The following is a 26,057-nucleotide window of genomic DNA, read 5'->3' as shown; positions in this document are numbered from 1 at the left end:
GTGTTTTACTGCAGCATTTTCACTCCAGCACTCTTAGCTCATGTTCATGATCTATGTGTGCTTACTGGGCAGATTGGGATGGCAGCACCACAGCGGCTCTTGGCTACTGTGCTGCTCCTGGTCTACCAAGGGATCCATTGCACACCTCCTCTCCCTGCCTGGCCCATGACCTGCCTCCGTCAGAAGGGCCCCCTGTTGAACTGCTCCTCCTCCGGCCTTTCCCTGCCTCCACAAATCCAATCCATAGTCACTGAACTAGATGTATCGCATAATCTCCTGAAGTCTTTCATACTACCTCAACCAAATCATAACCTCAGGAAATTGTGGCTGGGAAACAACAGAATCGCAGACCTGTCTCTCTGCATAGAGAGCACCAACAGAAGCCAGTATGACAGAGGTGGACAGCCACATCTCTTTGAACCATGGATTGGAAAAGGATGTGTATCTTGGGCCCCCGCCCTGCAACTGCTATCTGTTGAGAGGAATCAACTTATACAACTCCCTGAGGGTAAGTCAGTCATATATCAACAAATTAAACAACATTTTATTGAGCATGAATCAAGACATGAACAACATCTCAGCATGAACACATGTTAAGTACAAGCCAACACTATCTTTACAGGTCAGGGGGGAAAAAATATAGTATTAGGAATGTAGCTATTTTGTTTACATATTTAGACTACAAATAACGGTGACCCAGTTGTTAGCAATGTTGCCTCACAGCAAGAACCTGGGTTTGAACCCCAGGCCATCCCTGTGTGGCGTTTGCATGTTCTCCCCATGTCTGCGTGGGTTTCCTCGGGGTTTCCTCCCACCATCAAAAAGACATGCATTTTAGGGTTAATACTCCTGTCTGTGTCCCTGAACAAGACAATGGAAAGAACTGGCGTGGGTCCCCAGGTGCTGCAGCTGCCCACTGCTCCTGTACAATAGGATGGGTCAGATGCAAAAGTCATTGTAAGAATACAATTTGATGTAAGTCACAGAAAGTTGAATCAGTTCATCTGGACACAACGTTTATTGACAGAAATGTTTCATCACTCATCTAAGTGACCTCTTCAGTCTCAACTGACTGCAGGTATCCCCACCCTTATAAACAATACAATGGCAATGACTGAAACCAACAATCAGTTTTATACGCAAATAGGCATGACCATTAACTAGAGCAACAATGGCCATGTGTACTATTCACAGACAATTTGGGAATGTTTGCAATTCCTGCATTGTAAAGTGGTGACAGATGTACTCTTAGCCCCCCCCCCCCCCCCGGTTCAGAAGAGGGAACAACCATCCCTGAACCGGGGGGCGGGGGAGGGGGCAAAGAGTACATCTGTCACCATCTTACAATGCTGTGGTTGCAAACATTCCCAACTCCTCTGTGAATAGTACACATGGCCATTGAAACTCTAGTTGTTGGTCACACCTATTCGCATGTGAAACTGATTGTTGGTTTTGGTCGTTATGCAACTGTATTGTTGATAAGAGTGAGGATACCTGCTGTCAGTTGAGACTGAAGAGGTCACTTAGATGTGTGATGAAACATATCTGTCAATAAACGTTGTGTCCAGATGAACTGATTCAACTTTGTTTTTCTTACATGGATTATTGAGCATAAGTCACTGCATGGGTCTCAGAACAGATGCCACTGGTGTGGACAAGAGTTAAGTCCTCTGCACAAGTGTCCTCCATGAGGATGTAGCATCCTCACAGATTCAAATTAGCAGTCAGCTCTGTCTCTATCACTTCCACATCAGTTGATGTTTCCAGGTGCCACTCCTCAACAGATATTGATCCATTTCATGGGCTTCATGGCATTTCTCGCCTGCTGGTTTGATCACATTTCAAGAAAATATTGTGTTCTTCACGCTCATTCTGTAAAAGATATGAATAAGGGTAGTGGTCTATGAATACTGTGATGGTAGAAGGATTCTGTTGGCTGTGCCATTATATGGTTTTAGTTACACTTCCTTTGTTATGAACTGACCATGTAAATAAACACTGAGTAATTGTTGTCCATTATCTGTAGGACTTTGCTCTATTCAGAAATGATTAAACCTCTCATTTCTGAAAGGAACAACATGCCAAAGTACATTTTAGCAAATAAATTACAACATCCAGCCAATCACAGAGCTTGTGCACAAGCATTCCAATGGACCATAAGAGGGTGGAAGAGGGTGTAAATGTAATGACTGTACTTGACTCAGACTCAGGGCAAATAAAATCTGCACATGTCAATTTTAAAGTGACTCAGCCATGCCGTATTTTTCTTTCATTATTATCTTGTTAGACATAAGCCCCTCTGATATGAACATAAAAGTTTTCAAGGAGTGTTTACGGAGATTTTTTTTTACATGCATGTGTGGCTAGCCCACTTTCTTAGAACTCAAGTTGACAGTCATAGATTTCTTCGCTGTTTGGTATTCACCTCACAGAAGCCTGAGTGCCTCTTTAAAGCAGCACAGAGCCACTGTGGCTTACTTCAGCTCAGCAGTCTGTGAAACTGCCGGTGGGTGAAAAGAGGGAGATAGCAAGAGAGGCTGGGCACCGAGGAAAAATTCTTTACCCTAATTAGTAAGACTCCGATAATATGCATGCTGAAAAATAACCAGGAAAAAATGTGTTTCAGAGATGGATTAATAATTGACTTGGGACAAGTGCATGTATAAAATACATAAATACATAAACATAATCCATATCAGCTACAATTTTACATGCAGAGAGGTTCATAACGTATATTATTCAGTTCCAGCATCTGAAAATTAGTTTTCTGTTATGTTCTGCAGCCATTGTACACATATACATAACATTGAGCACATGAAGAAAATTGTACGATATAAAACTAAGAGAGCAATGTCAGGATATGCGAGGATGGGACAAAAAGTGAATTGGCGACCCTTGTCTCATTTTCACATTCCTGTAAAAGGTATTACTTGTTTTGTTATTCTCTGGAGCCGCCCTCATTCTTATTGCCAGGTGCTCATTGTGAAACCTCTTGGTATTCTGTCACCAGGTCTTAAAGGTAGTGAGTCTCTTCAGGTTCTGCAGCTGTCCTACAACAGGATCTCAACCCTGCAACCAGGAGACCTGAGTCACCTTCAGCAGCTGACAGAGCTCCACCTGCAACATAACTTCATTACTACTCTCCATCCAGAGACAATTAAGGATTTATCCCAGCTCTCGGTAACACCGCCAATTTCTTAGGCTAGTGGGGATCTTTCTATACTTGATTTAGCACACTGTGAAGTTATCACCCTTTGTTGGTCAGGGTTTGATGCATCCAATGTCTCCTCATCACTTCATCAGTTGGATTGGCCTAAAAAAATCAGTAATACTACACTTTGTATTTGATAAGTTATTTAGCCATTTGGTAACCTAATCATACAGTGTGTCATATTTGGTAGTCAATTACGAGACTTTGTCAATACAATATTTTGTATATTGGTCATTATTATTATTGAAAATTCCCCTAATAAAGGTGAATGCAATTGTCTGTCAAGGTAGCTTTACCAATCAAATCACATCTTTTAACATCAAAATTTTCCTTGTGTTCTCCTTCAAGGTCCTTGATTTGAGCTTCAACTTATTGATCACACTCCCTCCCTTAACGTACCTCTTCCTGCGTGACATTGGGGCAGAGGTCAAGCTGCATGGGAACAGGTGGCAGTGTGACTGCAGCATTAGGAGTGTGAGGAGACTGATGGCCTACGACACTGACAGAGGCAAGCAGACTTGGAGCTTGGTTTGTGCTTCTCCCTCCATTGTCTCAGGTAGAGACCTGCTACAGCTGGAGGAGGATGACCTTCTTTGTTTTAATGCCGATAGAGAGTCAGGGGTCCACCAAGATGTGACAGTTGACAAGGGCTCTGAGATACTGCTGCCCTGTTCCACACAACAAGGTAATAACCTAGATAAGATAGACAGCTTTTTTCTATAGCATAACAGTGCTATATGTTGTTATCAATTGCTCATGTATCTATTGATATAACTGACAGAAAAGATAAGACATGACACGTGTGCTATACAACCACTTCACCTGCTCTTAAATATTGTAATGTCTTGGGTATGTTGCAGAATCAACATGGTGGACACCCAATGGACAAGTGTCTGTGAGGGGCTCTCAGGCTGGTCTGCTGATCAGTAATACCACAGAGAGAGATACAGGACTGTATATGTGTGTGCCTGAATCACAGCAAGAATCTGTTTCTGTATTCAACTTGAAAGTCAGGAACATAGGAGAAACAAAGAGGACAAGTAGACCCCCCAGGAGTTTACCCAGAGATTCTCAATTGATAATCCCAGAAGGCATCATGCAGAGAATGGGCCAAACCAGGAAGAACAATCAGTCAGACTTGGCTCTGGCAGTGAGTCTGTCTGTTGTCATCACTTTTCTGGTAGCTTTTATCCTTGGTGTCTTGGCCAGACCCCTTATTGATGTTCTCTGGAGAAGGGTATGCACCAAAAAAAGGTCCTCGTCAACTTCCTCAGTGTCCTCTGTAGAACAAAGACCATATGTCAATGAGGCCTACTCTGATGGAGAAGAACACAAGGAGATAAGTACTCACAGGGAAAGAAGAGTGACATTTAGCAGTGTAGATGTAAGAGAACCCAATAATGGGCATTATTATGATACCATAGCAGGTAGCAATCAGGGGATCATAAGTGAAAAATTAGTGATGGAATGTGAGTTAACTGATGCCAATCAACAGAAGTATAAGTCTAACGCTGGGGACTCAGGAAGTGTCAGAAGCTCACAGCAGGCCAATCCAGAAGATAACCCAAGAGGAGAGAGAGACCTCTCAGTCACCACTAATCCAACCCAAACCAACAGCATGGGGTTTGAACACATCCCAGACACTGTTGATGTGGAAGAAAGCAGAAGCCTGTCTTCACACTCAAGTACTTCACACTCTGGCAAGGAGTCCAAAGGGGATGAAATAAGCCAGGAGGAACTCCAGAGCCCTTGGTCTACTCTGGAAAAGGATCCCTTCAAGCAGACATCTAAATCTCAAATCAGGCCAACAGAAGTACCACAAATTTCCATAGAAGACAAAAACAAAATCCCTGAATTTGTCTGCGAGCCATTCATGGATTGGTCACCACACACAAATAAAGCCCAACAAATGGACCCTGATTTGTGGAATGACAGTGGAGAGAATTTTGAGTTCACTGATTCCATTCAAGGTAGTTCAGCAAGGTCCAGCAGTCTCTTTGGTTCTTTTAAGCATTCAAATCAGGAAGTTCTTCCCTCATCACATGATTTGAAACGTTCTGATAGTTCCAGTTCCAGCTCAAATGTCAGTGGAGATGAACCTACACAATACATTGTGAACCCAGAGGGAAAGGAAGAGGAGGATGTTGCGGTGATCCATAATACAAAGCTTACAAATGATACTGCCCCAAAAAAATTAAGTCTTTGCTTTGAAAAGGATGTCAGTTTTGAACACCAGGCCCATGGTGAAGACCAGACAAGGCCTCCTCTGGAGAGGTTTACTCAGACTGACTACAGTCATTATATTGAAAGGCCTCAGGTTGGACAAGAGCAGTCAGATTTCTTTCATTCCAGTGACAGTGACGATGAACCCATACGGTACACAGTAAACCAAGAAAAGGTTGAGGAAGATGAAAAGGAATGGGAGGACAGCAAATTTGAAAAGCCAGTCAGCAGCATGGTGACAATAGAGAGAGACAGAGCAAAGGAAATCTGCCCAATGGCACAGAAGGATCTGGAGCCTAAAGGAAAGTTCCCTGGCTTCAGTTTGGGTGCCCCTTACATCACCAAGCATCTGGATATCAGAACTTCATCATCACTCAAAGCTAATTCATCCTCCTCCAGCAGTGAGAACGAAGCAGAACCAATAGATCATGAAGGGAGACAAAAGAGAAACAGAACTAAGGTGACGATATCAGGCCTTGAGCAAAACACATGTTGGCCTGACCTGGAAAACCAAAGTATCCCCAAAATCAAGAGACGTATTGATTTCAAAGCACCATCACCACCAACAGATTCATCTTCTAATAGTGGGGATACAAAAGAAGATGTAGGGAAGCAGGAGAAAGGGAAACTGGATAAGGCCAAGTTCCCATTTGAGAAATCTGTAATTGTAAGTAGTCATGAGCCAAAGACAAGGTGGCCCAAATTCGATCTCAGCAACATTCCCCGCATCAAGAAGCGTTTGGATATTAAAGCACTATCTCTGCCACCCGGTTCTTCCTCTAGTGGTGAGAGTGATGAGGAGACCAAGGAACTTATGGAAGAAACCTTGATTTCAGATGTAACACACGAGCAATCCCCTCCAAACGTTGTCTCTCTTTCTCCCACGAAAGCTGTTAGAACTGACTCTGATGAGTCAGCAAACAGCACAGATAATGAAGAGGAGGACCCCAGGCAAGACTTCAGCAGCTCCTCTATCAAAATGCAACTAGAGTCTGAGTCAAGATGGCCTGATTTAAATCTCAGGAGCGTTCCTCATATCAAGCGGCATCTAGATATCAAAGCACCATCACTACCTGATTTATCACTCAGTGGTAGCGAGAGAGAGAATGGGTATACTGGGTCCATAGAAAAACTGGAGAGAGACAAAGTTGATGTGGTGATCAGAAGTTATGAACCAGAGACAAAGAAGTCTGACCTGAGTCTCAGCATCCCCAAAGTCAAGAGGCATTTAGATATCAAAGCATTATTGTCAATACAAGCTGAATCACCCTCTTCCAGTAGTGAGAGTAAGAATGACTTCACAAAACAAACAGTGAAACAAGAAAGAATTCAAGCTGATGTGGGAATCACGAGTTATGAGCCAGAGAAAAAGTGGCCCAACCTGGATAAAGGTGTCCCTCGCATCAAGAGGCGTCTGGATATCACAGCACCATCACCACAACCAGCCTTAGATCTCAGTGGTGTAGCCCCAGGTCCTGCACCACCTGAATCAAATTCTTTCGATAGTGAGAGTGAGGATGAGAAGAAAAACCATTCAGATAGACTGGAACAGGAGGTACCTATAGAATCAAGGACTCCCAAAAAGGAGGCAGCTTTGAGTACCAAAGACATACTGAAGAACATATCTATCACTCCCAAGCGAGATCATGACATAGGATTAGAAAACTATGCTAGTATTACAGATGAACTTGAGGACAAATCCACAGTAAAGAACATGAGCCCAGAAGCAAAGGTAAACCTAGAACTTGAGTTAAGGTGGGCGGGGCCAAGTCTTGGTTTCTCCCGCTTTAGAAAGCGCCTGGAAATCACATCATCTGACAAGGACACACCACCCAAGGTACCGTCATTACCAGAACCTGAGTTATCCTCTTCCAGCAGTGAAAGTGAGGATGAAGGTAAATGCTCTAGCGAGAGACAGAAGACAGAGAGGGTTGAGCTGGAAGGGGTTTCATATCAGGAATCATACCTGAACCCTGAAGATGAACCAGTAAAGGACTATGGCTTCCTGACAACTGAAATGAAGTCAGGCCAAGGAAAAGCGTTGGCTGGTTTCAGTGTTCCTCATCTTAAGAGACGCCTATATGTTAAAGCCCCTGAGGAGGCTCTACCTGCACCATTATCACTAAATCCACAGCCACCTGATTCTTCCCCCTCCAGCAGTGATAGTGAAGACAAGGCAACAAGCCTCGAAAGTCATGGGGGGAGGGAGACAGCTCAGCTGACAGATGTCATGAACAAGGTGTCACCTCAGAGTCCTGTATCCAATTTCTATCCAGTGGGAACTGTCAACATCAACCCAGATCTCAACAACCAAACATCAAAGATGGAGACAGAGCTTGAATCAAAGTGGCCTGATCTGAACCCGAGCAGCGGTATCCCCCAGATCAAGAGGAGGTTGTATATAGTACAGTCACCACCACAGAGTAAATCATCCTCCAGCAATGAGAGTGAGGATGAGACAACAGACCAAAGCCTAGAAAGAGACAGAGCTGATATGGGGACCACAGGTCATGAAGGAGAGGCAAACTTGATGGACTTCAGTCTGGGTGTGCTTCGAAATAAGAGGCATCCGAACATCAAAGTACAATCACCAAAACAAGCCAATCCCCCCAATTCAAGGGAAGAAAGTGAAGAAGATATGTCTGGCCACACAGCAAAACAAATGGATTCCTCAGAAATTACATACAAAGACTCATCAACAGCAAATCAAAATCTGGAGAGAAAATGGCCTGAACTGAATTTGAGTGGCATCCCCAGTTTGAAGAGGCGTTTAGATATCAAAGCACCAGCACTCCCATCCAGTAATGTTTCAGCATCCAGTAGTGAAAGTGAGACTACTGACAGTGAGAAACAAGAGAAAAAACAGGCTGAAAAGATATCTGTCATGCAAAAAGGTTTGCCTGTCAGTGTAGAAGGCAAAAATTTTTCTCTTGCCCCGAGACCACCTACTATCAGTTTTGATGATGCAGCTCCAATGAGAAATAAGCAGGACAAACATAGCCCAGATGAGGACCTGTACTCTGAGATAAGGTTGACTAGTGGTGACCATTTGTCAGACTTCCCCATCACAAGATATATGGATGAAGTTGATCAACCATCACAGGAAGCTCCAGCTGTGGTCCAAAGAGGTCGCTCACCTGACTCTTCCTCCTCCAGCAGTGACAGTGGTGATGAGATGAAGCAAGAGCGTAACAGAGCAGAAACCAAATCACTGTTCAGTCCTGTTAGTGTTTCTCTTGCACCCCGGCGAGCTCTTGACATTAAGTTTGACAACTCATCGAGCACCACAGATGAGATAGAGCACAGGGACACATCAGTGGACAACAGTAGGAGGCAGGGCCTGAATGCCCTGAAAGCCTTGTCATTGGAGAGAAAAAGTTGGGATGCAGGAATTGAGCCAGAGAGGGGGCGCCCTACTCCATGGAGTAACACGGATCTCTTTTTCCAAGGTGTCACCACTTCAAATTATCATAGTTATGGAGAGGAAATCAAGCCACTTGCCAAACTACCACTGCCTAAATCCCTCCTTTCAAACTCTTCCTCAGCAGATCAGTCAAGAGCTAGAGATTCACTTTCTCACTTTCCCCAGTACCGTAGGCGTATATTTCGAGAGATTCAGCCACCTCAAGAGAGTCCCCCTCCTGCCCCAGAACTGCCACCACCAGACGAGGAGGAGGAAACAGCAGCAGGGTCCAGATGGATACTACAGAACAGTGACAAACAAACCTGGGAAAGTATGAGTTCCTATGCGCAAGAAGAAAGCACTATGGATAGATTTGGCCCTTTTTCACAATTTCCCATTTCAAGGGGAGATGGGAGAGAAAATTTTTCAGACCATATAGGTCTACTTAGTGCTACTCCTTATCAGGCAGCAAAACAGTATCAAAGTGTGACATCCGCTTCACCAGAGATAGTCACATTAGATCACAATAGTAGCAATACAACTTCCACCACCACCTCAAAACATTCCACACTCTATTTTGACTCCTACAACAAAAGTGTTAGTGATGCTTAAAAATGTGACCTATCAACCAGTAAAATTAGTCCAGCTGATGACTGCCAGTTTGCTGATCTCAATTCAATCATTGAATAACAACCTATTGACAAATTTTGTCAATTATTATTTTGTTTTTGTCCGTTTAAACCTAAATTGAGTTGTAATGCTAGTATGTTTAAAATCTTTTTTCTTTTTTACATATAACTGTTCGGACAACTTGAAGTTCTGTTTATTTGATCATGCATCCATCTACTTTAAATTCATTTTGAAATAAAAATCCAGTGTGGATTACTGAAAATAAATTATTTGAAGATACCCTGACCTAATATGATGCCAACCTTGCATATCCAAAAAAGTGTAAATCTATCAAGATGACAAAAACACAGAATATGGAGCAGAAGCCATTTCTCATTTGGTTGTGGATAAACTGTTGAAGAGCCATGTCATTAAGTTAATAAACCCCTTTATTTTTGTGTAGAGACATAGGTTATAGTGAAAACAGACATATACACAAATACATACATAGTTTACATACATATATACAGTCAGGACAAGGTTGTTCATCCCCCTGCATTCTCATGGAAGAATACTATTTCAAATAGTTCATACACAGCTATTTTATTGAACAGTCTAACAACTAGGTCCATCTCCTAACAAATTATTTTATACTGATGGCTGATGTACTGTAGCATTATGGCAACAGCTTTTAATTTTGACTGCAACGGTATCCACTGACATGACAGTATAGTTCAGTTTTCTATTACTTTCAGTATTAATTCTAATGTCAATTACACGTGGTACAGTAACAATGCGGTTGAAAAATTTGTAATACAAGTTATGGCCTTTGAGAGAAAAAATTCAGAACCTGTACACTAGAGCAGTGGTTCTCAAGTAAGTTTGAGTACCACCAGTACTGCTGGTTTTCTATTCTGCCACATAGGTTAATTACATTCACCTGTAGTACCAGGTCTAAAAAAAACTGTTTAGATATCCAGAATGCCTGATGCAACAGGTGAACCAAACTACTTGGCATAATAGAGAACCTGCAGTACCGCGGGTCCCTGAGGACCAAATTGAGAACTGCTGTGCTAGAGCTGCTTCCTATGCCTTTACAGTGCGTGTATGAGGATGTGGAGTGAGGGGATATGCAGGAGGGAACTCCTGTTCCAACATGAGGTTACAGGCGTTTTCCAGGTCAGGTACGATCATTTTCTTTCTTTTTTCTAAGATTTTTTTTTTTTTTTGTGGCATTTTTTGCCTTTATTTGATAGCAATAGAGAGACAGGAAAGGCAAGGGAGAGAGAGGGGATGACATGCAGCAAAGAGCCCGGACCGGATTCGAACCCAGGCCGCTGCGGTAAGGACTTAGCCTTATGTGGTACGCGCTCTACCAGGTGAGCCACCGGGGCGCCCCAGGTACGATGATTTTCTGAAGAGAGTTAAGGTAACGTGACCGTGAATATCAAATGAAGCACAAAAACACTCACAAATTCCTGTACAAAAAAAAATTTTTTTAAGAAAACTCATCCATTCACAAAAGGCTCTGATGGAGCATGCATGCAAATATTAAATCTTCTGACAATTCAGCATCACACCACAGCCGGAGATAAAAGTTTATACATGTGTTACAAGACCATTATACTGGGCAAAAAGAACAGCATAGCATCATTACACAGTTCCAAACTCAGTGTCCATGGTCTCCATTAGACCTCAGGGGTGACACAAAGCAATGCATTCGGCAAACTTAGCTTTCAACTTAAACTTCAAGGATCTCATCCTGAGAGGGTCACTGGTCTTCCACTCTTCATCTATTAACACTGTTGGCGATAAGGAAAGATGCTACTAGTATTGGGAGACCTGATACCATCAGTGGACAAAGGAAAACACAACAGATGCCACATTACAAAAGGACAAAATGGACACAAACTAACTTTATTTCAACTCAAAATATAGAACCAACAGTCAGAGTTCATCTTGAAATAATCCCTGGCCACTCAGTGTGTTAGTGTGCGTCTTTGTTTGTACAAAAGTGGATTTGTTGGTAAGCGTGTATGAGACGCACAAAGTGACTTCCATGGACTGAGGCACAAAAATACTCTTACCGACACAGCGTAGCTACATAAATTGGCCAAATGACCAATAAATCCTGGTCATATTACTGGTGACTGACCACTGTGCTTTAATAAGAGTGAATAAGCAGCAATGCTGATTTATTTTAAGGGTATGAGGTCTGAATCCTTTGCAGGGGGTTAACCAAATGTAGCACAAGCTGGAGCAACAGGATGAGAAGAGAAAACCTGGGACTCCTCCCCCCCCCCCCAAAAAAAAAGCTCTCACTGGCACAACTCAATAGTAAACTGCAGGAATCTGAGGCCTGCACTCAACCATTTGACACAGTGTGCTTCTTCAGGAATTCCTATTCAACTCAAAAGAGGAGAAAAGATGCTTAATCTCAAGACAGATTCAAGTTCAATGAACAGATATACAATATTCAAATGTGCCCAGGTCAAAGTGACCCTTATTTAAGACTTAGACAAAATGCTTGAATGGTCACTTCTCTTGATTTTACTGTGCTGGAGATAAGGGGTGAGGAGTGATTCTCTCACACAATACCATTTTGCTTCCATCATCCATTTATGATACAATGTTATCCAAACACAGACAGCAATATGACACGTCACAGTGAGGGACAGCAATGCCACTGGAGCTTGCCACAAGTTTACCAACTATGAAACATTCTTAGGGGAAGTTACTCCACAATGAGAACCCTCAGCCTCATCACTCTGGGTAGCATGCACCCAGGCTGGGACATGGCCCATCGACCCAAGTCCACCCACACCCCAAACCCCACTATTGCCAAGAAGCACCCACTGTCATTGCTGACATACACCTTAACCATTTTTTAATATTGTATACTTATTAGTTGTCGATTCTCATAGCCGTTGTTGTCATAGACGTCTTTTTTCTAAGTCTTCTAGCTGGCTGTTTCTGCTCTGCAGCTATGACATCTCTCTCTCCTTGTACCATTCCACAAATTCATCAAGCAAAACCGGCCCTGACGAAAGGAAAGCAATAAAAAAAATGGTTATATGTACCACACTATTCTCAGGTGCTACAATCATGTGTATGTATGTGTGTGGGCTGACTCACAGGCACCATCCTCATCATAGTTACTGAGGTCCAGGTTGATTGTCCTGCTGAACTCTAAAACATTGCACCATTGGTCTTTGTTGATGACTTTGTACTTCGATTGCTGAGGGACACAAATGTTTCAGTTCAACACAGCAAAACGACTGCAATCATGAACATGACCCAATCCAACAAACTGAAACTATTACAGTCTTTAGTAATTAAGATACCCGCCAATTTAAATTACTGAAATGGATGTAGGAGCTGTAAATTATCAGGCATTTACCTCTAAAAACTGATTAAAAACAGGAAAAAGAGGCCACGTCTTTCCCAGAAGAAGACCCAGCATGCACTTGGCTGTATTCAAATCCAAACTCCTCTGATCCTTTTCCTGTCCAATCAAAAACACCAAGTGAGTCATGAGATCAATGTGAAATGTCGACCAGCTACAAAACAGAGACATTTCAGTATTTCAAATATAACCAAGAGATGCCTTACACATAACAGATTAAAACCCTAAAGATTTGGCTTTATGTCCAGTTGTGTTAACCAAGCATGGCATTGTTATAGCAACTACAAAAGTCTGCTTGTTTTCAGTCTCAGTTGATTTGAACGAAAACATGCATTATGTTAGCTTTAGCACAAGTCAGATTGTATAAACAGACCAGACTTACACCCTTGACAAGCTTTTTTCTCTAGAAGTCAAAGTGGAAAATTATCGACATGCTTAAATTTTGTGAACAGTAGCCCTAGTTTGCAAAGCATCATTTCTTACATGAATTCTATTAGTCAAGAGAATATTATTCAAAGCAAACTGAGTAGGTGTGAACTTTTGTTGAAAAGGCTTTGCATGACTCACCCGAGCAAAATCAAAGGCATATCTGTAAATGAGTTTAAAACTGGTAGTGTCATTTAGGACAGATCTTAAATATTCAAGGGAGTTCCTCAGCCTCTCCGTGGAGTCACACCTGACAACAACAGAAAACAGACTTAGCCACACTTTACACTTCACCAGCTGGTCTACTGAGCACTAAAGCAGTATTACACACAACACACATGCAACAGAAAAGCAGAGATGGAGAGCAAAGCAAAACTCGGCAGTATATTAACAAAAGAAACATGGGAGGTTGACTTACTGAAGTGAGCCCATTCCTCTGAGCCACTCCTGGAGAGTGAAATATCCCATACTCTGGGCATCCAGCTTCCAGGCCAGAACCAACATCACCACCTGGGCACAAACAATATCCTTTAAGCCCACAGATAGCCCATGTGCAGAGATGACACTGTCAACTCAGATGATTAGTATAAAAAAAGAAGCACAAAAGCCCATAAAATCAGACAGAGAAGAGAGTTTTTCCAAGTGCCGACTTCAAAAACAAGAGGCTGTAATGAAGTAGAGGGATAAAAGGTATGGAAATGAAGGGACCCCACTCTTTTTAGGAAATCATTTTCCAGGACTTTTCAAGAACATTTTGCATGAATTTCCCCTCAATAAACATTATAGCCGGTGCTCATGGAAAATTGTATTATTCAGTATTCAATATCTATGGAAGTCTCAGCAGTCACTAAATGGACTGTGTAACTCATACATGTGCAGTCAGGGTAGGCATAACTTAATCAAAATAACCCTACAACACATTCATACCAACATATCAAAATCTCACTCTATTTACAAGTATGCTGTGTTGTAACATATTTTAATGATATTTTTATGTCCTTGTCCTTTTTAAGTCCTTAAACTTCTAAGAGCGAAATGCCATATAGCACACAAGTTCGCTTACTTTTTCAATGGGAAGGGTAATGCCCATGCGTATTGTTTAAATTAAGGCGAACTCAATGGAGTTGGAAAGGCATTGCTTATGGTGGGAGCGCGAGCCAATCAGAGCCATCAAGGTGCTAAATTGCTACAATGTCATAGATATTTGTGCTATCAATAAAGCAAGCAAGCTCATTTGAATTTGAGCGGCTTAGCTACACTTCAGAAATCAGTAATGTCAACCATCGTACGTCTTCAGTTTTAATAAACTGGATTACCAGCAGAAATTACTTGTCATCAAGCAAGGCAGGCCTACACCAGCTCTCCCTGACCTCCAACAAAGTAATGGGCAGAAAATCATCTGATCATTCCAGCCAGAGTGGTACATAAGGAATGAGTGGTTATGTGGCTACGGCTCTGATGCTACTACCAGCAGGCTGCACTGCTTCCCTTGTTTGCCGTTTTCCAGAAAGCGGGACAATGCATGGGTAGGTGCCAGGTACTGTGACCTGAACAACCTGCCTGCAGTGCTAGTCAAGCATTGAGTGGTCCATCCAGTTCACACATTCAACATCAACTAGCACTGAAAACCTTTGGAAATGGCACGCTGATCAACCTAGCTTTAAACGAGGCTAACAAACGGCAAGTCTCCGCGCACAACACAAAGGTGAAGGAAAATCGTGAGATTCTGAAGGACTTGATACATGCTACTTAGGGAAACAGGAATTAGCCTTCAGAGGAAACAAGGAAAGCACTGGGTCATCAAACCGGGGAAACTATGTGGAGCTCTTAAACCTCACTGTGGAGAAAGACCAGCAGTTGGCGACGCATCTTGGAGTTTCCTCGGTGTTTATCGGAACAACAAACCGTATTCAAAACGACCTTATCTTGGCTAAGTGACACTCTTCGACAGAACAGTCAAGCTGAGGTAAATCTATACAAATGTAGAGGTCACAAAGGTATGCAACTGTTTGTGTGGCTCAAGTGTTTAGTAATGGATTTTACAAATCTATAAAACATTTGAATTGATATTCATTGTTCATTTTTAGACCTCTACTTTGCATTGATATTTACTATTCATTTTTACAAACCTATACAAATGTAGAGTCCACAAAGGTATGCCACTGTTCTAACATTCACGCGCTTTTGCAATTGTGTAGCTGAACTGAAGTGTTAAGCTGCAGTGGATGCTTGCATGCACGCTTTGCAGCCAATATCATTTATTATGCCCTTGTCACTGTGTTTTCTACGATACTGGCTAAATGTGAACTTGAGTACATGGGTCATACATGGCTTTCCAAGTCACACCTTTTTGTTTATCTTGTTTTGCCGTGTTTTTTTCTTCATCTTTTTTTTTTCAGGTTGGCTCAAGGCATCATGCCACATTTTCTTTTCATTGACTGACAATTCATCTCCCACTAATACATCAAAAACTGCCCTGAAAGTTGTCAACCATTTTAAAGTTTACAGATCAGTTTGTCTTCCATTTCTACAAATCAGTGCAGTTACAAATATTTACTGTTCACTTTCACTATACAATTTTTGTGATTATGTTCATTCACTTTTTAAAATGATTACAAGTTGTGATATTACGTAGTTGAACTGGACTGGGATCCAACTGCACAGGCGTAGCATGAATGATGGGATACATGATATTATATGTTTACTATCTCACCATTTGTCACCTAATATGCGGATGTCACTTTGTATCTTATACGTTTGCTTCTAAATCGTTAGGGTAAAAGCATGCCCTAAGTGACTAACTGCTATTTTCACATGTATTGCCCAAAAATTGGTGTTTCTAATTGATCTATAGGTGACCTCAATACATATGATCTCAACGATCTGTCACCTCAGCACCCAGTTTATTTGTATGAATTCACTCTCAGTTCTACTAGTAGTAGTTTTATTATACATCATAATACTGAAAATGAATTAATGAAATGGTACATAATTTAAATGTATTTGTATATTTTATATATGTTAAATTACATATTTTTACCACAAATGTTGTTACTTTGTGGTGTGTTCTTCTTTTCAGGTAATATTTCAACAATATTTACAAATAGTATCTCATAACTGCTGTTTGTAGCGACCGCAATGAAATCCACAATGGTTTAGGAGCTCTAAGGAGAGGCCATGATGCTACTCGGTCATTTCACAGCTATCAAAAACCATATAAAACAAGAAAAAAGAAAGAAGTACTCCATATATATTTTGGCAATATTTTTGTTTAGGTTTTCATTTGGAATGTAGTTCAGCCAGGGGGGCATAACATTCTAGAATTCTGTGGCAGTTGGAAGAATGAAGAAGGATCAGATTGTTATAAAACATTAGAGAGCACAAAAGAATGTAATTTGGATTTGCGAATGCCCACTGCCTACCCAGCCACTGACCTCACCGCAGGTCACCGGTGTAACTTATCTGGTTACTCAACATACCCCCAAACTTCAAGACTGATGCGCAGTCTCAGCAACTAAAAATAGGGCTAAAATTATGTGATCTCACTAAGAATTATGCCAAAAATATGTCATCTGAGCGGGTAAATACGATCTTACAAACCCACTTTGCAATTTTCCATGACCCCAATATTTCCAGGACATTGATAAATCCTAGATCTAGAATTTTCCAGGGGTTTTCCCTGACTGGAAAACTAGTCTAAATTTCCAAGTTATCCCAGAAGCATGGAAACCATACAACTGTAAAACAAACTTCACCGGTATAAAAACTGAGACATAAGTACACTGCTTACATTCTCTGGTTCCACTCCAATGTCTTCACAGAACTTCTCCATACCCTCTGGCCCCACCACATCATCACAACCTGTTTTAGACAGACAACCATGATGACAACAACCCTATAAAATACTGATCAATGTCTGAGACTAAATCACCTACTGAATCTACCAGCAGATTCATGACGGCATGCAAACCATATAATATACTTTCTGAAACATAGTTTTAAAGAGAAAACAAAGAAGTCAAGTCAAATTTTATTTGTATAGCCCTAAATCAAAGTTCAGTCCTACAGGGCTTTACAATTGCATTACATTCTCCAACAGATTTTAATACAATAGGTGCCAATGTATGACACCCTCTATCTTTTGGCCCTTGATGAGAGACGCCACAGAAAAAACCCTAACAGGAAAAAAAAAAATGGGAGAAACCTCAGGAAGAGCATCAAAGGAAGGATTCTTCTTCCAGGACGGCTAGGCATGCAATAGATGCCGAGCGGACAGAGTAGATAAGCAGTTAGAGATTTACAATAAGCACTCAGAGGCACTAAATGAGTATGAGTGCTAAAGAACATACAATGCTTTTGAGGGAGCAGTTCACTGATGTAGATATTAACGAATATGCTAATACATCACCTGCATACTCATAGAACCATTCCAGACATCTTTTACTGGAAAACGTCTCCTCCTCTCGGATTTGTGGTGTCTCATGTTTTCTGAAAACACTGCAGATGAAAAAAAAAGTTTTAGTCACAAGCCGAACAGCATTGCAGCTCACATAACACTGCAATAGCTGCAACTGCCTAACTTCTCAAATTTTGACGCTTGAGAAGATCAAAACTAAATAATTAATTAAAGGAGGTATTCCAATGAAGTGTCTACAGTGTGAGTTTACACACATTATAGTAGGTCTTCTCAATGCCCCAGTATAACTGAAGAGAAGTATGTTCTATTGGTAAACACTGCAGCATATGTCTCTAAATCTCTAATCTTTTAAAACAGGTGAAATGAACAAGAGGCCTGCCATACCTATCCTGGCGACTTTTCTTGGCTGACATGTCATCCCCAGAGGAGGGTCTCCTCTTTTTTCTAGGGGGCATGGCTCTAGAACAACAAGCTAGGGTGAATGGAGAACAAAAAAAGAAAGTGACCATATCATAGGCAGTGCTCATAAATTATATTTATTCTTACTAAACTCAATATATGCCTGTTGTCCATCCTGTACATAGTGGATTCATAACAGCCACCCTTGTAAGAAAGGAGTTTCAACTTGTCCTAGAAATGTTACCAAAATGAAAGTAGCAAACTACTATTAGCCAATGCATGAATAGACCAGCTGGACTGATACCTGAGGGGTGACTATCCTGTCCAACGTCCTCTGTCAGGTTCTGTCAAGATACATAAAAATGTTAGCCATGTTTGTGGGCAAACATACACCTGTACATTGTGCGCACACTCATGCATCCATGCACATGGACACACATACACGCCTCACACACACCATGCTAAAATGTAGAAGTTGTTAAGATGTATTTACCAGCCTGTGCAGGGTGTGGTAGATCTTATGGATGCTGGCCAGTGTTGACAAATGGGAGTTCAGCTGAAAATCTATTCCAACAAAAAGGCTCCTTTATCAAAATTCACAGCATAGTAGTGTGCATAAACTTCACAGGCATTTCACAAAACTCGTCCAGATACAATAAAAACACAGCATAAAGAGTGGCTATGTTCTTTTAAGTAATATCGGAGCAATTGTGACGAGTGGATGGTGACATCAATATGGCACTAACTGCATCTATAATTAGATTTTCAAGTTCTCCTCGAAAACCAAGATAGAGTCTATAATGAGCGGATTACTCCCTTCTTATCGACATACCTAAAACCTAAGTTTTAGATGTGTTGAAACAGAAATGATCCCGTAAGCATGCGTCTGCCTGCTCCCGTCGAACTGCATGCAAAGACAACCGGATTTTGAGCAAGCAAAGCCAACTTGTCAACAAATGTCATCTACTCAGTTGCGTTCAAATACTGCCAACCAGTACAGCTGCTGTTAGTTCGTTTCCAAAGGCCAAACCGAGACAAACAAACACGCTGCCGACTACATAGCACTATAGCTGCATACCGAAAATAGCAGTGCAGACGTACAACTTGCACAGAGTTTACAAAGTATCTGGAGAGTTGGGTACATGGGCGTTGTAGTCCATTTCCGTAAAACGGGGTCATACAAGCAGTAGTTCTGATTGTGGAATTAAACTACAATTCCCAGGTCTAAGAAAAATAATTATTTCATTCTGATCCCCTCTCCCCCAACATTCACCTCAACTGATTGAAGAAGGCATTTTACGTTGTTTTAAAAAAATGTAGTATTGTTTGCCGATTAGCATTTAAGTAATGCATAGATATTTTGCACTAGATTATATAGGTGACGTAGAGCCCGACAAAACTACTGCAGCAAGCAGAGATAGATGTTTCATAGAACTGCGTCACAATTTTCATTCTCTGTAATTTTCCGCAGTTCACTGGGAAAATGACAGATTTACCCGAGCTATATATCGTTGCCTGCTTCGAGTTTAAGCGTATGGCGCAACCTCGGAAATATAACACAAAAAACTATAACGGCGCCAGTGATTACGGACGAAAATATGGTCAATTTTAACTCGTGTAAGCTGTATTCAACTGAACAATGGTAACGTTACATGAAACATGGACTTCGGGAGAACTGCCAAGCCATAAGTACCCCCTATTATGTCCGCTGCAGCTGAAATAACTCTATTCCTCCTTTGTTGTCGCCCAAGATAACGCTGGAAAATACAAAGAGGACGGGCAATAGTACGGAATTCATGCGTTATCAACTTAAACAGGTCCACGGGCCAAACGTTAACGGGGGGGGGGAAACAAAGCGCCTGGCTGACTATCTCGGATAAACGCAGTATCGCCGATGTGCGTGGAAATTGTCGTGGAAAAACCAGTGTAACGTTACTACTTACTTGCCGCATCAGAGTGCATTTTTATGAAACACACAACTGTCTATGGGAAGTCCGCAGACCGGCCAGTGGGCGGGACATCTCAACACAGACCATGCCTACGGGTGATTTTAGATTGAGGACTGGCGCGGTGGCCCCGCCCCAGCCCCGCGCTGATTGACGAGCTAAAGTGTCACGTACCGAAGAGGCAGACAAAGAAACACGGCCCTCCCACGGACGAATGTGACAGGTCAGAATACCCAAACAGGCTCTCTCTCTGCGGCAAATGATTGGTTGATAAACTTGTTATACTCCTGTCAATCACATAAAAATCCTCGTGCAAGCGCGATTCCAGCCCACGACGGAATCCTATTGGTCCATTTAGGTCATCATTGCCCCCCCCCGCCTCCTCGTATCCGGTCCCGAACCTCTTTGCAACGTCCTTAAACTCGGGTCACAATTTTACCCCCCCCCTTTCGGGAAATTAGCAGCGACGGTCAGGTGCTTGGAGAAAACTCTGATTGGAGAAAACGAACGAATCTGGTCCCTTCGCTCAAAGCGTTGTCGTTAGTCGTAAATTATGATTGTTTACTGTCTAATGGTTAGGCGTGATTTGATTTTGTTTACTGTCTTGGTTCTGTTTTAGAAGCAACAGGCCCTACTGCATTTTGAGACTGTACAGCAGAGATGTTCAGAACAAATAGCTGATAGAAGTTATTGTAGTTGCTGTAATTCATTTTTAGCCCTGAGTGGTATTTCAGGATTTGTTTATTTCCGCACGTATCTTTTGTGAAATATCGCCTAATATATAAATTCGGGTTCATCAACAAATTATAAGGTCTTTACTCAACACTGTTTCCCTTTTGACCGAGGTGGTTGGCCTTGCGCTGTCTAATCGTAGACTCACTGGCAGTTTTACTACTCCCTTTTTACCAATGTGACATCAGATGACAACTCATAACGTGATGACCGCCCTGGATGCACAAATACAATTGAAGAATTAAGTTTTTAGATATGCTGGTAGATCTACTTGGAAATCCATGCAGATTGATTGGAATCATGGGGCTCTGGTCTGAATCTTTTGCAAGGGAGTGACTGGTCAGAGAGGGGAGCTGCTGCGGATACTAATTGGAATAAGTTGCTGCACCTGTACCTGGTGAGGACTTGGGGGGGGGGGGGGGACTGTTAAAAGGGAGGAAGCTAGTTGCGGGCAGGTGGTGCTGAGGAGCGGCTTGGTGCTGGCAGCCAAGCCCAACAACACTTATTGCTGGGGGTGGGTGCGGTTCAGGGCCGCCGACGGTGAACATAGGTTTCCGGGCGAGGTTCCTGAGTGGACCAGGGACGGGTTCATTAAAGCGGGGTATTAGGAGTGCGAGAGCCGCTTCTCAGGGGTCCTCCTGTCACATGTGGAGGCCTCTCAGCGCTGGACCGACGTGCCCCCCCTTCTAACTTTGACAGGGGGCCGGACTAGCGCTAAAGCTCAGACCTCCAAGGGAGGGGGTCTCAAACCTCGGGCAAGCAAAGTCTTTGAAACGACTGCTTTAATTATTTTGTTAGTTGTTTTGTCTTGTTTGTCCGGTTAACTTTAATATAAGCAGTTTACCCACCGTGTTGCCGGGGAGTGGACTGTTTTAGCGGCCGTAAACACGTTGCGTCTGAAAACACCAGCCGTGACTTCCGGTTTTGACGACCGAGTGAGGATGTGTTCTAGCCAAATAACAGTTAAATTGGCGGAGCTGAACACTCGGGACAAAATGATCACCACCATCCGCACAGAGGTGAAAGCGCTACATGCAAATGTAGGGTATGCAACTATTCCGTGTATAGCTGTATATTGTAACGTGCATGGATAAGTAGACACGTCAGCCCTTGGCTAACGGGTCGGACCCTTTAGTCGACTGGTTAACGTTGTTGCTTGCGATGTGGGAGATAGGGGTTCGCGTCCCGGCTGTGGCGGTGCTCCCGAGTACCCCCCGTATTAGCTGCATTGGATAGGTAGATACGTTAGCCCTTATCCATGCACGTTACACTACCAGAGGCGTGAGCTGATATGCTGAAGCGCGGGGGCGTGCTTCCGGAAAGGGGTGTAGCCAGGGCCCGAAATTAACACTCGCCACCCGCCAAATGCGAGTAGATTTTCTGACTGGCGAGTAAATCTCAGAAGCCTACCCGCCACATGGCGAGTAACAAAAAAAGTGAAATCCAACCACTTAATCCCCCCCATCTCTCTCTCGCTCAGCAACAGCAATAACACAGCGACAACAATAACAGAAATTAACCAACCAAAGTGCATTAGAACAATAACATAGCAATAACAGAAACTAACCAATCAAAGTGCATTAGAATGTGGCTAGACGCTACGGGCGGGTAACATTACACACACACTCGAGAGGAACAACGACAGCAGCACCCGTCCAACTCGGTACTAGCCTACTCTATTCTTTTAACTAACGTTAGCGAGCAACACCAGTTAAGTGGCGATATTTGGAAGGCGCAAAACCACCATCAAAAAGACAACCATGCCCCAAAGAGGAGGAAGAAGCCACCATCACCACCAAACCGAAAAAAGAACGTTTAGTGAAAAGTGAAGGTATGACGATAAAAGAGCTGCGAGAGGCTGGCTGGAGTATAATGCACAGACCGTGATAATGAGTTGTTCCGTCTGTCGCCAGTATGCCTAAAACCGTAGCAATTCATCTGTCATCGGTAACAAGATAATAAAAGTAGAAAACATCAAGGAACACGAGACCTCCAGATGTCACATTACCTGTATCCATGCCTGTCGGGTTCCGTCGGAACCTGTCCTCGCAACATCCTCCGTAAATGCGCTAATAGCCATGTCCGAGCAGACCAGCATGCAAATGCAGAACATGTTTAGGACTGTGCATGCCATTGGCAAAAAGGCAAGACCACTCTCTGACTTCGAATGGATGTGCGAGTAAGTGAATTTAGTTATCTCAAAATATCCTTGTACAGCGTAAACAACGTGCTGGCTGTAGCTAACGTTAGCCAGCTAGCACTAGTATGTGACACCTAGCTTGCACTAACGTTAGCTGAGTGCTACCTTCAACACCATGAAACAGGTTAAAACTGATTGGCGGTCAGGGTGCGCGGTGGTGTAGCGGTCTAAGCATCGGCTTTGTGTCGATGCAGTTGCCCACTTGGGACCGGGGTTCGCGCTCTGTCTCGTCAGATCCGACTATGTCCGGACTCGCTGAAGTAGCGATAATTGGCAACGCTGTCTTCGGGAGGGGGGCGGAGTCGGCTTGTGTTCGTCACATGAATGCGTCTCTGTGTGTGTCAGAAAAAGCACTGGTTCGGCCTGGATTCGCCTTGTCACGAAGGGGTCCTCCGTACAGTCCCCGGGTCCTATAATCCCCGGGTCCTATGTTCCCCGCTTTGTATGAGACCGGGGAATATCGGACCTTTTTGTATACAGAGGGCCCTATATTCCCCACTTTTCCCCAAAAGGGTCCTATGTTCCCCGTTTTGTATGTGCAGGGAAACATGGGACCTTTCTTTATAAATAGGGTCCTATGTTCCCCGGTCAGCAGGTTTGACGCTGTTTGGCGCAAAAAGTGCATTTTCAATAATGCATTATTTAGGGCAGATTATTAAGAAGACAATGAATCATACGATTTCTATTTTTATATCACAAAAACGAATTCCCAAAGTCCAGGTTGGCTAATGTATGTGGAAACTTTCGACACTAAACCAATTTCAACTTATTAGGCTATAGCCTATATTTGGGCGCATAACCCACACGGGAGTTCTCTGATATTTGTGCGTGAAATGTGTCACTTATCGAGGAAAATGCGCCTCAACGAGTAGGTGAGCTGGCTCGTCTGTGTCTGAATGTAATATAGTAAGCCTATGTTCCTTGGGTAATTGTACCCGGGCATAGCTCAGTCGGTAGAGCCCTCACCTATGGATCGCAAGGTCGTGAGTTCGATCCCGGGTGCCGCCAGCTCAGCGTATGAGTAGCACACTGTGCGAGAAGTGCTGGGAGCTGAGTATAGGTGTTGTGTTCCGTCCTCAGCAGTCCATCTCCCAGAGGTCTAGCGCATTGTACCAGTGATAAACTCTTGCGTGAACTGGCTGATACCGACAATAGGCCAATTCCGACCCACTTCTTCTATGTTCCCTAGAAAGCCGTCGTTCCCATCATAACCACACCAGCTTATTGGGAAAAGCATCTGACAGATATTAGATAGAACCCATCTGCTCAGTAAGGCCCTTTAAGCATCATAATTGTAATAATAATAATAACAACAACAACAACATAATAATGACAATAATAATAGCCTAATAATGATGATGATGATAATAATAATAATAATATAGGCTTATATTAGGGTAACCGGTTATTTTCTTGCCCGGTGCGGGATTCGAACGGGCTGTACTGCACCACAAGGCGACATCGCTAACCGCTCGGCTAAAGGGTCAGACCCGTTAGCTAGGGGCTAACGTGTCTTATTAGTAGTTTACATTAGAAATGCTAAAAATCGGATAATTTAAATATTTATAATTATAAAGTAGGCTAATATAGCATGGTCATAACAATAAAATAATAATATCTGCCTGGTCTCTTAAGATTCTAAGATGCTGTATGCTACAGAAATAACGGGACATAGGCCTAGGCTAATGAATACGCCTTTTTGACAAAATATGAATGAAAGGCTAATCAACAACGCTAAAGCTGAATCACAAAACACATATTGCTCGAAAAATAATTTATAAATAGCCAAATGCACACATGATTTCGAGTTTGGAAATATTTAAAACTTGTCGTGGATGTGTGGTCATCTGCACGCAAGTTTCCTGGCGTTCTAAACCATATGATCAAAATTCACCAATGTCTAAACCGCCCGCCAACTTGAAACAATTTGCAACAATCGGTTGTTATCGGTGATAACTCGTTAGAGGTTTTAGCCCCTCTTTGTTGAGTAGCCTAATGGACTAGGACTACTCATTTTACTTTTTTGAAGAATAAAAAAGCCTTAACGTTAGGCTAGTTAGGCCTTGGAGATTTTTGTTTTAGACCATGCCTTTTCTGGGGGGCTTCTGCTATAGACCAACCCTTTTTCAGCCAAGCTTTTACTAGAAGCATTTTGTTATTAATAGCCTATTATCAGTGTTACTATTGATAGTATTATGCCTGTAATTGTTTTGTTATTAGGCCTCTTTTATAATTAATTATTATTATTAGGCTGTTATTATTATTGATATTATTACTATTATTATTATTAAAGAAGAACATCAAAGGATGTAAGGTAGCACTCATCAAATGAAAAAAAGACACAATTCTCTATTTTACCATTTCATTGTTTGGCATCAGTCATTAACTTGGCCGGGTGGTCTTCTTCAGAAACCTTAATGACTGATGCCAAACAAAATGGTGAAATAGAGGACTGCCTCTGTTATTTTTTTACCATTTGGTGAGTGTTACCTTACATCCTTTGATGTTCGTCGATTCATGTTTTTGGGTTAGCACCTCCACAAGCCTTTAGTTTTTTGAGAAGCACATATTATTATTAGGCAATTAGCCTATTGTGTAAGGTAGGCGGCCCCCGTTGATGGATACTTTGTGCTGGTCCTAAATTCCAAGTCCTGGTCTAAGTTCTCTGCCTAAAAAGTTCATCATTAAAGTCTTTTTGAAAGAAAGTCTGCCAAATGATTTAATATGGAAAACGAACTGCAAAGTAACAAGAAAGTGGCTGAAGTGTCCAGTGCTGTGCAAATTGAAATTTGAGCGAAGGTGGAAATGGCTAGGTTATACTGGTAGGTGGGCCTACTGCAAGACAAACTTGCGTTGATTGCCTACTGTCCATGCTGAGCCGGAGAGCCAACTAACTAGGCCTACTGCAGTAAATATTGGTAAGAAATAATAAAGCAAATTACAGCCTCCTCTAGGCTGAATTTGGATACGCACTCAAGGTGGCCTGCGATATACAACAGCCAACAATGGTAATACTGTTATGCTCGCGCACTAGAACCTGACCCGTGTGGCGAAACCCAAGACAGACAGACACGAGAGGACTTCT

The 26,057-nt window shown here is 42.5% G+C and overlaps 1 protein-coding gene across 3 annotated transcripts; it reads right to left on the bottom strand.

Moving 5' to 3' along the window:
* Nucleotides 1-9,896: 9,896 nt before the first annotated feature.
* On the bottom strand, nt 9,897-20,173 carry dcun1d4 (DCN1, defective in cullin neddylation 1, domain containing 4 (S. cerevisiae)). 3 transcript variants are annotated; one of them, XM_056276261.1, is made up of 11 exons: nt 20,038-20,173; nt 18,588-18,658; nt 18,399-18,438; nt 18,080-18,167; nt 17,687-17,775; nt 17,069-17,139; nt 13,697-13,788; nt 13,420-13,528; nt 12,847-12,951; nt 12,582-12,684; nt 9,897-12,486 (listed from the first exon to the last, which is right to left on the bottom strand). In XM_056276261.1, exons 1-11 carry the CDS (start codon nt 20,054-20,056, stop codon nt 12,431-12,433), a joined length of 843 nt encoding a protein of 280 aa, XP_056132236.1. In that variant the 5' UTR covers nt 20,057-20,173; the 3' UTR covers nt 9,897-12,430. The 3 variants fall into 3 exon arrangements, with proteins under 3 accessions (XP_056132236.1, XP_056132237.1, XP_056132238.1); XM_056276262.1 differs by lacking the exon at nt 20,038-20,173 and adding an exon at nt 18,927-18,993; XM_056276263.1 differs by lacking the exons at nt 18,588-18,658; nt 20,038-20,173 and having other exon boundaries at nt 18,080-18,154.
* Between the last annotated feature and the right edge of the window lie 5,884 nt (nt 20,174-26,057).

The sequence above is a fragment of the Lampris incognitus genome, chromosome 3 (assembly GCF_029633865.1).
Source record: "Lampris incognitus isolate fLamInc1 chromosome 3, fLamInc1.hap2, whole genome shotgun sequence".
NCBI lineage: Eukaryota > Metazoa > Chordata > Actinopteri > Lampriformes > Lampridae > Lampris > Lampris incognitus.
Note: the sequence above shows the minus strand (reverse complement) of the source record. Positions and strands in the feature narration are given on the sequence as shown.